The following is a 13,434-nucleotide window of genomic DNA, read 5'->3' on the forward strand; positions in this document are numbered from 1 at the left end:
CCTGATCATCTTTGTGGCCCTCCTCTGGACCCTTTCCAAAATCTCTATATCTTTTTTGTACTGAGGGCTCCACACCTGGACACAGTACTCCAGATGGGGCCTCACAAGAGCAGAGTAGAGAGGGACGATCACCTCCCTATCCCTGCTGACCACCCCTCTCCTGATGGAGCCCAGGATCCCATTTGCTTTCCGGGCTGCCAGAGCGCACTGCTGGCTCATGTTAAGTTTCTCATCTATCAGGACCCCTAGGTCTTTTTCTGCCAAGCTGCTCTCAAGGACAACTCCTCCCAGCCTGTACAGGTGCCTGGGGTTCTTCCGGCCCAAGTGCAAAACCTTGCACTTTGCCGTGTTGAACCTCATTAGGTTCACCCGAGCCCAGCTTTCCAGCCTGTCAAGGTCCCTCTGAATGGCATCCGTTCCCTCCACCGTATCGACTGCACCACTCAGCTTGGTGTCATCAGCAAACTTGCTGAGGGTGCACTCCATTCCCTCATCGATGTCATTAATAAAGATGTTAAAGAGCACCGGTCCCAAGACAGACCCTTGAGGGACACCGCTCGTTACCGGCCTCCACCTGGACATAGAGCCATTGACCACCACCCTCTGTCTGCGGCCTTTCAACCAATTGCTTATCCATCTAGTTGTCCACCCATCAAATCCACCTCCCTCCAATTTGGAGATGAGGATGTGATGGGGGACCATGTCAAAGGCCTTGCTCAGGTCCAGGTAAATGACATCGGTCGCCTTCCCTTCGTCCACCAACGCCGTCACTCCATCATAGAAGGCCACAAGATTAGTTAAGCATGACCTTCCCCTGGTGAAGCCATGCTGGCTGTCTCGGATCACATGCTCGTTCTTTATGTGATCAAGCATGTTGTCCAGGAGGATCTGTTCCATAATCTTCCCAGGCACGGAGGTGAGACTCACCGGCCTGTAGTTCCCCGGGTCCTCCCTGCTCCCCTTCTTGTAAACATGGCTGCAAGGCTCAGCCTTGAGACTGCATGGACTGGGTTGGCTTTGTGCTGATGAGCAGCCTCCAATGCTCAGCCCCAACATCAGCCAAGGATCCAGCCCCCTGGCAAAGCCTGATTTACACCAGTGGCTCCAGAACAGGCTGTACTGTTCTTGCACTAATTTTATATGGGATAGGAAGGAGAATCTTGGGCCAGAACTTCCATTTCTCTATTATTAAGACCTCACGTTGGAAAACTTCCACTGCAGGAGTATTTGCTGCTCAGAAAAGCTGTCAAACTCCAAGCATAGCTTACAGCTCCCATGCTGGCACTCGGCATCCTGTTGCCCTCAGGGCTGTGTAACTGAATGCGCTAATCATCCCTAAGCTCCTCTAAGAAGACACTTATTTATTCACTCAAGTGGACAATATTATGTTAAGCGTTTTATGGCTTTCTCGAAAGGCGCAATTTATTTATAAACTATTGACAGAGTCAATAAGTTCATAATGGGCCACGTGTTTAAATCAATTTCTCTGGAAGGAATAAACCTCAGCACAGCAACGAACTGCAGCAAGTGGGTGTGGAAGACCGACCCAATGCACCATGTCATTTGGCCATGCATGCAGTTAAAGAGCAGCTTTAAACTGGGGGCAGCTTAGGCAACTTCCTATACATAACCTGGTTGCTCTTACATCATAGAAGCATCAGTGTGCCATATGCCAGTCAGGGCGGGCATTCTATATCCTTATGCATGGGGAGCTGTTAGATTTTTGTAGGCTGCTATTGAAAAGAGAGCACTTTAGGAAAATACATTGGCATAAATAGAATTTACTTTGACTTCTCTGCAGGGAGATTGGGGTTCAAGGAGTGGCAAAGCCTCCAAGAGGTCCAGTGCTGCACTGAGACCTGAGGACAGTGCACAGAGAACAGGGGGCAGAGAGCCTGAGACTAAGAGGACGAGACAGCATGAGGGCAGAGGAACAAAGGAGGTTTGCTCTCACAGCAGAAGGCCTGGGCTGTATCTGAGAGCGTGATTTACTCAACAACTGGCAATCAAACACAGGCTGGACTTCCTGCAGGACTTGGAACAATACACAAAGCAGACTCCAGACAGGTAAGGTAACACAGGCAGCAAAACACAGACAGGCACAAATCACTGTTTTGCCTAAATCCTTTTCTCATGCTAACGAAAAGAAGGAGAAATTGCTTTGGCATCCTTGCACAAACCCAATTTGTTTGCCCTCCTACCGCATGCTGCTGGAAACATGAACCATAAATCCAGGGAATGGCCGGGGCTCTGTAAAAAGGTTTGCATCAGTTACTGGGAATCAGGAAGGTCTGCAAGGCAAAATCTGTCAAAGCCTAACAAGAAAGTCAGCATCCTTTGCTTGCATTAGGGCACAGGGGAGAGTGAGAGATACTTAGGGACCTCATGCAGCAGTGGAACACAGTGTGATGGAGATGCTGTACAGCTGCCTGCATGCCCACCCTGTTCCGATGGGCATCCAGAGTGACAACACAGCCTTGGATAACTCGTCCTATATGAAAGACCAACCTCTTTATAAATCACCAACTAAGAAGGAAAAACAGGAAACAAATAAACAAAGCAAAGCTGATTTATCTGGTCTCTGGAAATTGAATACGGCAGCTGTTTTATCAGCAACAACACCTCCACACAATATTGTGAGAACAAACCTATACCCGCTGAATAGACTGACTCAAGGCACTAGTAAAACTCCTTTACACCTCCCTTCTTACAGTCATAATTTTAATTGTTTTGACTATTTCCATCTAATCTCCTTGATAAATGTTTTGAAGTTGAAGCCCAGCCTGAAGTCTATAAATTAGATGAAAAAGAAAAAGACAAAAACAACAAGAAGCTACCCAGAATTAACGAGCTACAAGAATTAATTGTACCACAGGGTTTTGGAGGCATCCAGCATCCCTTCTGCTAAGAACTGCTGATCTCAAGGATTTCCAGCACTAGGAGAAACTATTTATATTTCTTCCAATACACAACAGCCTGCTTGCAATGCTCTCCTTACGCAGTGGCCTTATTAGTAGGATTATTACAAACTAAATTTGTTGATGGAGCTTCAAGTTCCAGCCCTCCCCTCCCAAACATCACCTAGCTCAAGTCGTGCTGACTGGATGTGGACAAAAGGAGCACCTGGCATGGAAGTGATGGACCGGGGTCCCCTGAGCTGGCTGAAGGAAGCTGATAATGAATTTGCACGCAGTAAATTAGCCTGTGGATATTTTTACTTCATTCTGCTCTCCTCGGTTCCAATGGAAACACATTGGGGATCCAAGGGCTTCCTCCTCATGTGCTCCCGCAGCCTCCTGCCAAAGGCTGGCATCTGCTTGTGCATGCAGCTCTACCTCCTGCTGAGTATGGTGTCCCCAGCACCACAGGACCCCCAAGTCCTGCCCCATAGAATGGCACTTGGGGGGCGGCAGCCCCTTGCCTCTGCCTCATGCCCTACTGTGACATGGAGCTTGCTGTCAGCTGGGATATGCTCATTAAATAAAATTAATGCCAGAAGACAGAAACAGAATTCCCTTCCAGTGCTGCAGGGCAGGTGTTTAATTTGGCATTTTAGCCTTTTTTCTATTCTTTTTTTGGCTTGACATATTTTTCCATTTCCAAGTAACATCATGCTGTACAAACTGTCTATTCCCCCTCTGATGGGCTCTCCCTCCATTTAAAGCCATCTTCTCGCTTGCTCCCCTTCACAGCAACTCGCTCTGATTTTATCTTTTCTATTAGGCAGCGATTGTAAAACCTCAGAGGGTTCATTAGGAGCCTGATAATCCCTCCAGATTTATTAGTCTAAATTGCTCACTCCCATCTCTCATCCCCATTTAAATATTACTAATTTCCTTAAACATCTCGCCCATCTGCCCAGGTTTTGCCCGATGTCACCTTTCTTCTTCAGCAGCCCTGCCAAAAATCCAGATAGCTCTGCTCAGAGCTCATCTCTTGGACAAAGTGGTAAAATAAACCATGCTAAACAGAATAATATCCTGCGAGAGCAAATGACAACCAAATTCATTTCAGTCTCACCCGCCTCATCCCCTCATTGCACTAAATGAATGGGTTTCAAAGGCATATGCCACCTCTTGACCTCAAGAAAATGCTTAATAACATTCATGCTCAAAACTGAGGTGGTCATAAGCTTAATTATGCAGCGGGGAGCTTAATTTCTATAGCTGCTTCCATTGTCCAGGCATCACCTATGAACACAGATCCACTGTGCTGGTGATGTACAAATGGAAATCCCTTATTATGTGTACTACAGCAGCCCCAATGAGCTTAAATTACAGGTTGGGGCCCCACTGTGACCAAGACTACCCAGAATGTGTTATATTTCCCAGCACTGCTACATGCCTTAAACATGCAGCGTGTGCCAGGCAGGTGTTCAGTGGGATGGAGACTCCATCCCGCCAGCTCCATCCCTGCCTGCCCAGTGCTGGCCATGTGCACGAGGATAAATAGGAGCAGTGCAGCTCTTTCATGTTGGACTGATATTGAGCAAGGCTACGACCTATGGATCAAGTGCTGGGCAGCAGCCAGAACGCTATTAGTTCTGCTAGGGACTTGTGGATTTTTCCTTCTTTTGCATTTCTCTCTCTTCTGACATCTCTCCCTATCCCTTCTCCACTCTCCATCCCAATTGCTCCCTGGGCTTTCAGCCTCTGCATTTCTCGCCTTCCCCCTCCCACACATTTGGCTCCATCCGCTGCCGTCTGTCTCCCACCCAAACACAAAGCGTGATTCAGCTCTCGGCTTTCCTGGCACACACACACCCTGGCATAAATATTAATAGAAATTAGAGAATATGACTATCACTGGGGGTTGGAAGGCACCTCCACTGAATCACCCAGCCTGTCCTGTGTGCCCAGGATCCCATCAGTCCCCCATATAAGGGCCCTGCTCCCTCTGGGCCAAGCTCTCCCCATGTTGCTTGGCAGCCTGTTCAAGCCTGCTGCAGCAATAGAAGTTTCTCCGGTGTTTATTTTGGGTTTCCCCCTGCTGCTGTCTAAGCCCATTACTCCTTGTTTAGCACAGCACTCAGGGATTTAGCCACACGATCCCCACATTAACGTTATTAGTGGCTATAAAGCCAAATCACCGAGGGCTGTGCTGAAGGCATGCCCACTCTGCTTCTCCACATTTATGGCTCCATCCCTCCTCCGCCTTGCTGCCCGCCCTTCTCCCCATGCACTGAGCAGCCTCCGAGAACCTCATTAGGAAGCATCCATCTACTTCTTCCCAAAGACCCCGAACCCCGTAACATGGGATCAAACACCAACCACATCTCTAGGCTCTGCTTCACACAGTTGGCTCTCTCCTCCTGGAAGCCACAGCAAGTCTTCCCTTACCTAATGCTGGAGATTGCAGGGGGACTGCAGAGGGATTGCAGGTAACCCCCACCCCGTACTCAGGCAGCTTTTCCCCAAACTCTCATTAACATGACTCAACACACACAGCCAAGAAAAGCCCAGAAAAAAATGTCTTACCAGATTAGTGAAGATATATGTGTAATAGGCAGATGCCATTCCCAGCTCGGCTGCCTGTGAAGGAGAAGAAAGAAGATTAGACCTGAGCCTGGCAATCTGCAATCTCAGCCCCAGCAGAGGAGACAGGGCCAGATTTGCTTTCCCACCCTCACTGTCACTGTTGGGAAGGCTGGAAAACAACAGCACAACCTGATCCATGGGATTAGAGTCCAGCAGGACCCAGCCTATCTGGAGGTTCTTGGTATAATTGTGGGTTTGGAGAGAAAGATTAGATGACGTTTGTTTCATTGTTAATTGATGCTACTTCTCTCCTCTTCAAGGATCAACATAATGAGGGAAACTTTTGAACATGATTTTTGAACATAATGAGGGAAAGCAGCAGCTGAGAGGGCTCAGTATTTATCTCCTATTACTACAAGCAAGGCACTAAAAGCTCTTGTGGAATTACAGAAAAAGGACAGTCAGTCATCTCAGTGGTGGCTTCCCAACAGGCATCAGCCAGATTCGGACCCCAGTCTTGAGAATTAACTAATGTGGATGAAACCTAACAGCTCTGACAGTTCTCTAGAGTTTAACCAGGGCCGTGATGACCACAAAAATAAGAGGGTAAAAGTGGATGGGGATACAGAGAGAAGGATGATTTTTCTGTGGGATGATCTCTTCTAGAGACCACAGACCAGTTACTGAAGTTACTTTCCAAAATTCAATACTAGATCAGTATTTGGTTGGTGGAACAGATGCTCAGCATTAATCTGCAAATCCTTCTGAAAGCCTATGTCTCACTGCCAAGCACAGCTGGTCTCAATTCTGCTCCGGGACCTTGGCAAGGCAGTTTTCCGATCATCCCAACCACCTGGAGGTATTGGAGGCAGTGAGGGACCAATGGTGGCCTTGGCTACACACTGTCTCCCTGTCCCTTGTGCAGGTGCCAAAGTGGAATCAGCAAAGCCATTTGGCCAAAAGAGCACCATGACTATACAGCAGGTTTTCAAGCAGCTTCCCAGACCACTGCCTCATCTCCGAACCCACACACAACAAAACGTGGCACTCACGCTCCTCCATTCTCCCTTCCTGGGGACAGCGTTCATGTCAGCTCTCACCCTGACCTACTTTGAAGTCAAAGCCTTTGATTTCAAGGGCAGAAAATCAAAGCAAGCAACAAAGCATCTCCTGCGAGCACCGCTCCCATTGCTCACAGCCACACGACATGCCTGCTGCCAGGTGGGCAGTGGGACAGGTTGGTAATAGAGGAAGCAACCATGTGTCTCCGCACCATATGCAGGGAGGGAGACATGAGAAATTGCCGTTTCTCTCGCTGTCCAAAAGGTCTGACATAACACTCTCAAACTGATGACATGTTTCTCTTGCTTTCGGTGACCTCTGGGCAGGATGCACCGACTCACCATGACCTCATCCCCATCAAGAAAACATTTTTCAGCCTCCCCAGATGCAAGAGGCAGCTGCATCAGAAGCTCATTATTTATTACCTCCCACTCATACAATCCTCTGGCCGGGAAGACTACATTACATTTTACTGAAGTGCTGAAAAATCACAGCAATCTCTGACATCTCTATCAGTGGAAGGAGAATACTCAAGCACGGAGGAGCTGCAGGTCTGCAGGAAGTCACTATAGCAACAGGCAGAGGACAGCCTGTGGCTGCCAAGCTGCATGCTCCTACTGACATGGGCACTTAGAAAAACCCCAAAGGTATAGAGGAAGAAAACAGCTCCCAAAACAAAAAGGCAGGAAGGGAGCCCCAAAAATACCCCAAAAGCACCTATTTAGAAATGCAAAATTGCAAGAAGAAAAAACCTTCAGGAGGGGGAAAAATAACACAAACAGCTCTAGTGGTTTCTGCTGGCTGTCATCAGGGATAAATGTGAAACAGTGATGAAAGTCCCCAATAACATAGCCAGGACTTCATATATAACGCTGCAACAGCAGCCAAGGGGAGACCCCGCTGCCTGGATCCTGCTTTAATTCAATGTACTCCTTGTTCCTTCCAGGACGTGGGAAACTACACCCAACTTTAGGCTCCATCTGGAGCCACTTGCTCAGTTCTGAAGTAGGCTATCAAAACAAACGCTAAAAACTGCAGCGAGAGACCATTTAAAAATAAACACGATTAAAATAAAATCTCGGTTAATAAGACAATAAAAATGGAAGTGAAAAGTTAGGAATGGACTAAGAAAAAAATAATAAAATGCAATTATTGCACCAATTGAGGGATTTCAGAGGGCTCAGCAGCCCCCCACAGCAAAGAGATTGCAGCAGGGGCCACAGGCATGCATTACCAATCACATCAGCTCACAGCAATTAAACCTTTGCTTCTGTAGGTCCTGAAAAGAACAAGCAAATTATCTTCCCTAGAAACTCCACCAGTGGCAATTCCCCTCTCAGCAGAGAGCACTTCCAGTCAATTGTGGTGCTCCATCATCACATAACACCTGAGTTTGCATGTTCATGCACTCTTCACATTGCACGTTGCCCAGTGGAAGCAGCATTTGTAGGCACCCACCTTCTGTAGGATGGTGTGGGACATGGAGGCGTTGGCGTGGACAATGATGGTGGCTGTTTTGTCATCTCTGATCTCTTTGAGGAGAGGCGTAGGATCCCGGCTGTCATCCAACATCCGGACTGAGAGCGTGTCCTTGGAAATAAGGAACTGCCGAAGCAACTTCTCTAGGTTTAAAAGGCCTTCGTATCACAAAAAAACAAACAAAAAGAAGAAACCAAAACAAATAGACACCTTGATGTTTTACATCTGGTTCAAGAAGCAACTCTTCACGCCCTGCAGCTCTGGTAATGCAGCAGGTTGACCCTGGGAGCACTGTAGGATGAGGTCAGGCCTCCCTAGGCCTCTATAGACATGGCCTCCCTTTCTCCCCCACTGCTGGCTGAGGCTTCTCCTGGTCAGGTCTCCTTCCAGGCTCCTTTGGTATCTAACAAGAGCTCCTGCTGCGGCTTTTCTTATTGAAGGAAGAGTATTTGAGAGATTCTGTCTCTTCTAGGTGGCTGCTGGTTTTCCTCAGGAAATAACCTCCTCTGCCAACTTTGATTGACCAGAGACCGTGAGATTTAATCACTAGCAAAACACAGGCAGCACACATGGTCATACAGTGCAAAGGAAGGAGGGAAGCTGGGGTGAAGGAGGCTGGAAGAGCAGATCTGGGAGCAGAACACAGACCTGGCTGATGTGGGGTCAGAACCAGACCGGGCCTTTAGTGCCACGTAGGATGGAGCCAGGAGAAAGCACACAGAGTGATGCGATTAGCCCTGCTTCCAGGGACTGCCAGAGCCTCACAAAGGGAACAAAGCAGTGTTAAAAGGTAAAGATCTGAGATGAGCAGCCTCCCCTTCACAGCAAGAGGCTGCCAGCAAGCTGTGCATTGAACTCCTCACATGCATTTACCTCTTGCATTTTCCCCTACTCCAGTAGGAACTCAGTGACTGCACAACAGCAGCAGCCCAGACCTCACCTGAGTACTGCTCAGTGTGCTGGTTTCAAGTGCATCAGTGAATTTGATTCTTTGATTCGTTTTCCATCTCTCTCCACACTATGAGGATCAGCCAGGTCGCTGTAATAGCAGCCTGGTGGACACTTTGCTTGCAGCTTGTCCCTGCAAGATGTGCTGCCACAGAGGGCAGGAACTGGGCAGACCCAGTAACAAATCTGCCTTTGCACCACAGGCTTGTCTGTTCACAGCTCTGCTTGTGGGCTTTGTGCTGCTGCAATCCTTGACCCTTGTGGTCAGTTCCTATTTCTTCCCTCTGGTAGTCAGGCCTTACAGAGCTGCTCTTATGATGACCACCCACACCAGTATTGGTTGCCTTTTCTGGTCGAGGATTCTGTAGAATCCCACAAACCTTCCAGGCTGGGACCTCAGAGCAATTCACAAACAAGCTTATTATTCCCCACCACAGGGAAACTGAGTCACACAATCTTATTCCAGTCATCACTATGTTCCACTTACACTGGCCTAACTCCATTGACTTTGAGGTCACATTTTCCTTCCACCAGAAGAAATGATAATCAGCCCACAGAGGAAGGATGCAACTTCTTCCATTGACAGCACGAGCATGACGGGATAGGACCCAGGAGTCCCATCACACAGCCCTGTACTTAAACCAAAACAGCTACGACTTTCCCTCCTGGGATCTAAATAATAACATCCTTCAAAACAAGATTTCCTCACTGATGAGCAGACAGCTCATATGCTCCCCTTATTAGCCTCCAGGGAACCTTCTGAAAGCCCTGAGTGCCTCCTGTTAGTTGTCTAAAGTGCTGTGCTTAGGAGCACTGCTTGCCTTAAGGGAAAACGAGGGCTTGTGCTCCTACACAAAGCTGAATCATGCCCTTCTTGCACTCTGGAACAGCCAGAGCATGGTGTGCCTAAGTCCTAGCTGAATGCAATGTAAGAGACTATTTGCATTATTTTAATTGCATAATTTTGGGTCAGGTCCTCCGCTAGGGCAGATCTGAGCATGCCCGCTGAAGGCAATTGAATGACTTACAAACACTCAAGATGTCATCTCCCCAGGGCATGTAAAGCACAAGGAAAAAGCAAACACCATGTTATTCCTTCTGACTGTGCGGGAGTCTGCCACAGCAGAGCGTCACTGGCACAGCTGTGGGGTGAGGTTTGCCCAAGTGTGTTCAGGAAGGATGCTGCCATTCCTACAATGCTCAGCCCACCACCAGACACTGCAGAGCTCTCTCCCATGTCCCAAAGCTCTCTCTGGACCCATGTGCCTCCATAAAGCCTCTCTTCTAGGCTGGTTTGGATGCTTATCTGGCTGCAGGAGAGCAAAAGAAAGGCAGTTTGGGGTACTACACATCAGCTTCCTGCCTGCATGCTGCCTTACAAGAGCTGCCTTACATGCTTCAAGCACTAGGATGCACAGCCCCCTCCTGCCATGTGAGGAGAGTTATGTCGAGCTGAATATGGGCTCACTGAGGTGAACACTCCAGCATCCAGATGCACAATTACCAGCAGATGTATGGCTGTAGTGCCCAAGAGGGTGTGCATTGTAGTGACTATTAATCAAGTCCTGCTTTTAGGCCACCAACTGCACGTGGGTTTGGGAGAGATATATTTCAAAAAGTGATGCTTGCCTAAAATAATCTCCAGAAACAAGCTTAAGCCTATATTTTTTTTTCCCCCTTCCATTTCCAAAACCCATCTGTGCAAGCAAAACACTCTTCAGATTGTCAAACAGAAGGCAGATGAGCCTCTTTCCCATCCCCATTCCTCCTCCAACAAATGGTTCTGTGGGGCACCAAGGTGGGATGACAGCCCTGCAGGGCTGCATTGCTTTGGATGCTATGCCCAAAGAGGTTCCATGTTACAAACCCAAAGTAGCAGAGCCCCCAGCTGTCATACACTAATTTCCCTACTCTTTCTGAGTATGTACACTGAGCATGTAGAGGGAAACAAAAAGGGAACCAGGAACAGAAGGGCCACTACCCATCCTGGGAAGGACTTACATTCAGCTTTTGCACAGATGAGGCAGGCAGTGGTGCAGTTAAAGAAGTTGAGGATTCCTGCCACGGCCACACTGATGTCGGTGTTGCTGGGATGGAGGTTGAGGGTGGTGAAGCGCTGGAGCTGCAGCTTCAGGAACTCTTCTGGTGCCACCCTGAAGTGAGGAACCTAAGTAGGGGAAGAGGAAGAAGGAACCAGAATTAAGAGAATAGAAATAAAACCAAGTAAATTTACCACAAAGGACATGCAGAAAGGGAAATATCCCAATAAAACTGCAGAAGCGTCACTGAAGAGAGGAGAGGAGGGTGGGATCTGTGCAATAGCAGAGGGAAATAATTATCACAGCAACAAGAAGCTGCGGGAAGGAGTAGATCAGGAAAAGTCTTGCTGAGCCACTCAGAGAAAGGCAATGGGGTTTGTGATTACAGCACAGGAAACCATTCTGGATGAGTTCAATGTAATTAGTCTGGGTACTAATTGTAGTCAGGCCCACCCTTCATTTTGGGCTCGCTGCCTGGGTGGATATGGAAGATGCTGTCAGGCAGTTGTACAGCCCGTGCTGCTCTGTGCTGGATGCAGCGCTACCCATCCACCTCCGCCTGCAGTCCCCATGTGCCGCCAGGTAATTAGGAAAGATGAAGGGAGGAACAAGATGACCCCACTCTGGTAAGGCTCAGGAGAGAGAGGAACAGCTGTGGCAGCCAGAAGCTTTGGGCTTTTTTGATCAGCAGAGAGGCAACAGGTGGTCATACAGCACACAAGCTCCAGTGGAGCCATGGCCCTGAGCTGTAATAACGTTTATCATTAATAAAGCAGAGCAGGAGCACAATGCTGCCTGCCCCGAGCCCCTCTGCAACCCTGCAACGCAGGAACCTGGGCACCAGGGTTCAGCCAAACGACGACGGGTAATGGTGTTTTCCATTTGCAGAGTGAATTATTTGGAAGAAACTGAAGATAGAAAGGGAAACATCTGCTTCTGTTTCATTAGAGGACTGTCAAGTCCTGTTTTCTTCCATTATTAGCACTTCCAGAAACTATCATCCCTTGCCTCCGACCTCTCTCCTCTTGGGAAAGGCCATTAGTATGTTGTGATCGCTGCTGTACCAACAGCATAAGCTGTTCGGTTAGCGACAGGAAAGTTAAAGAGTAATAAGCTGCCCTCTGCCTTGACTTCACCCTGCAGCCCTCATCCCAGGCTCTGCTGCAGGGAGAGGGGGCAGCCTGTAAGCAAATTCCCATAAGCAGAGCAGAAAGAGCAGCTCCAACACCAGCCTGCTGATCACTCCTGGGAGCCAGATGGAGCCTGGGGTTTGCAGCAACAGCCACTAACAAAGATGCAGCCACCACCTCTGCAACCACCTCGTGCTCAGCCACGAGCCACCTCTCTTTCCCCAGGGCTCTGCCCCCTGTGCAGGAAGAAATGAAATCTGGAAGGAAAGGCTCTGGAAGGGCAATGCAGGAGATGCAATGCAGGTGTTCCAGGTGAGCACCAGGCCAGGCACCCTCCAGCAGGTGCACCAGCAGCACAACCAGGATGCTCTTTCCATCACCTGGCAGAGATCTGGAAGCTCAGTGTCTCTGGCTGTTTGCTATATTGCATTTAACACAACGGCACCAAGTGATGCTCCTGTGATATAAATCATAGGGAGTTGCTGCAGGTTTACATCACTAGGAGGGCAGCTGGGATCAAGCTCAAGAATCAAACACCTTAGAAGTGTACTAGCACTCACCTTTCATTTCTGAACAAGAGACTTAGATCAGAGACTCAGTTTGAATGTGAATGTTAGGGGAAAAACACTTGCAATCTGTTACTGCAGAGCTGCCTTTACCTGGAATGGAGCACATGTCTGGGACGTTTAACTGCAGGAAGCACTACAAAATACACTCCAGAGACTCATCGTGCTGTAGCCCTGAGCACCAGCTCTCACAGACCTCCTCTATCTCTTCAACACTTCTGATTCTCATGGAACAAAGGACAGCACTCATTTGCGAATGCAAGTTATTTCCAGCACTCAGTTCAGGCACTCCCCTCGCTTGGAGGCTCCAGAGAGCATTCACTGAGTAGCTCAGATGTTATCTGGCTTTAAAGGGATGAACTATGAGAAGGGAACTCAATTTCTTCTCCCGTGAGCAGAGCTGGATCAGTGTAAGACAGTTCAAGGCTTATAAAATACTAAATCAGGCACGTAGTCTGGACACAGCTACAAATGGCTTGCATCGGTGCGGCAGCAGCAGAGAGGTCTGCAGCCTTCCAAAGGGATTCCAGGGTCTTTGCAGCCCTGTCAGCAGAGACACAGCTCACATTGGTGCTGCACGTGAGGGAAACTGAAGGAAAAGGTGACAGAGATGAAAGCAAGGACAAGGAAGGCAGAAATGAGAGAGGAAATGGAAAGAGGAGAAGCTGCAAGAGTGCGAGCAATAAGGGAAGAGGTGATAAACCAAGCTGTCAGCTCTGATCATTAGGAGGCA

At 48.5% G+C, this 13,434-nt stretch overlaps 1 protein-coding gene across 2 annotated transcripts in view; it reads right to left on the bottom strand.

Moving 5' to 3' along the window:
* The window catches only part of GRIK4 (glutamate ionotropic receptor kainate type subunit 4), a 104,558-nt gene that overhangs the window by 34,895 nt on the left and 56,229 nt on the right, over positions 1-13,434 (bottom strand). For both annotated transcript variants that reach the window (XR_004309616.1, XM_015884046.2), the window contains exons 5-7: positions 10,968-11,133; positions 7,998-8,176; positions 5,478-5,531 (exon numbers count right to left, since the gene is read on the bottom strand). Coding sequence is in view for 1 of the 2 variants with exons in the window: in XM_015884046.2 (XP_015739532.1) it covers positions 5,478-5,531; positions 7,998-8,176; positions 10,968-11,133 (399 nt within the window). In the remaining variant the exon portion in view is untranslated. The remainder of the gene's footprint in view (positions 1-5,477; positions 5,532-7,997; positions 8,177-10,967; positions 11,134-13,434) is intronic.

Source organism: Coturnix japonica, chromosome 24, assembly GCF_001577835.2.
Source record: "Coturnix japonica isolate 7356 chromosome 24, Coturnix japonica 2.1, whole genome shotgun sequence".
NCBI classification, from domain to species: domain Eukaryota; kingdom Metazoa; phylum Chordata; class Aves; order Galliformes; family Phasianidae; genus Coturnix; species Coturnix japonica.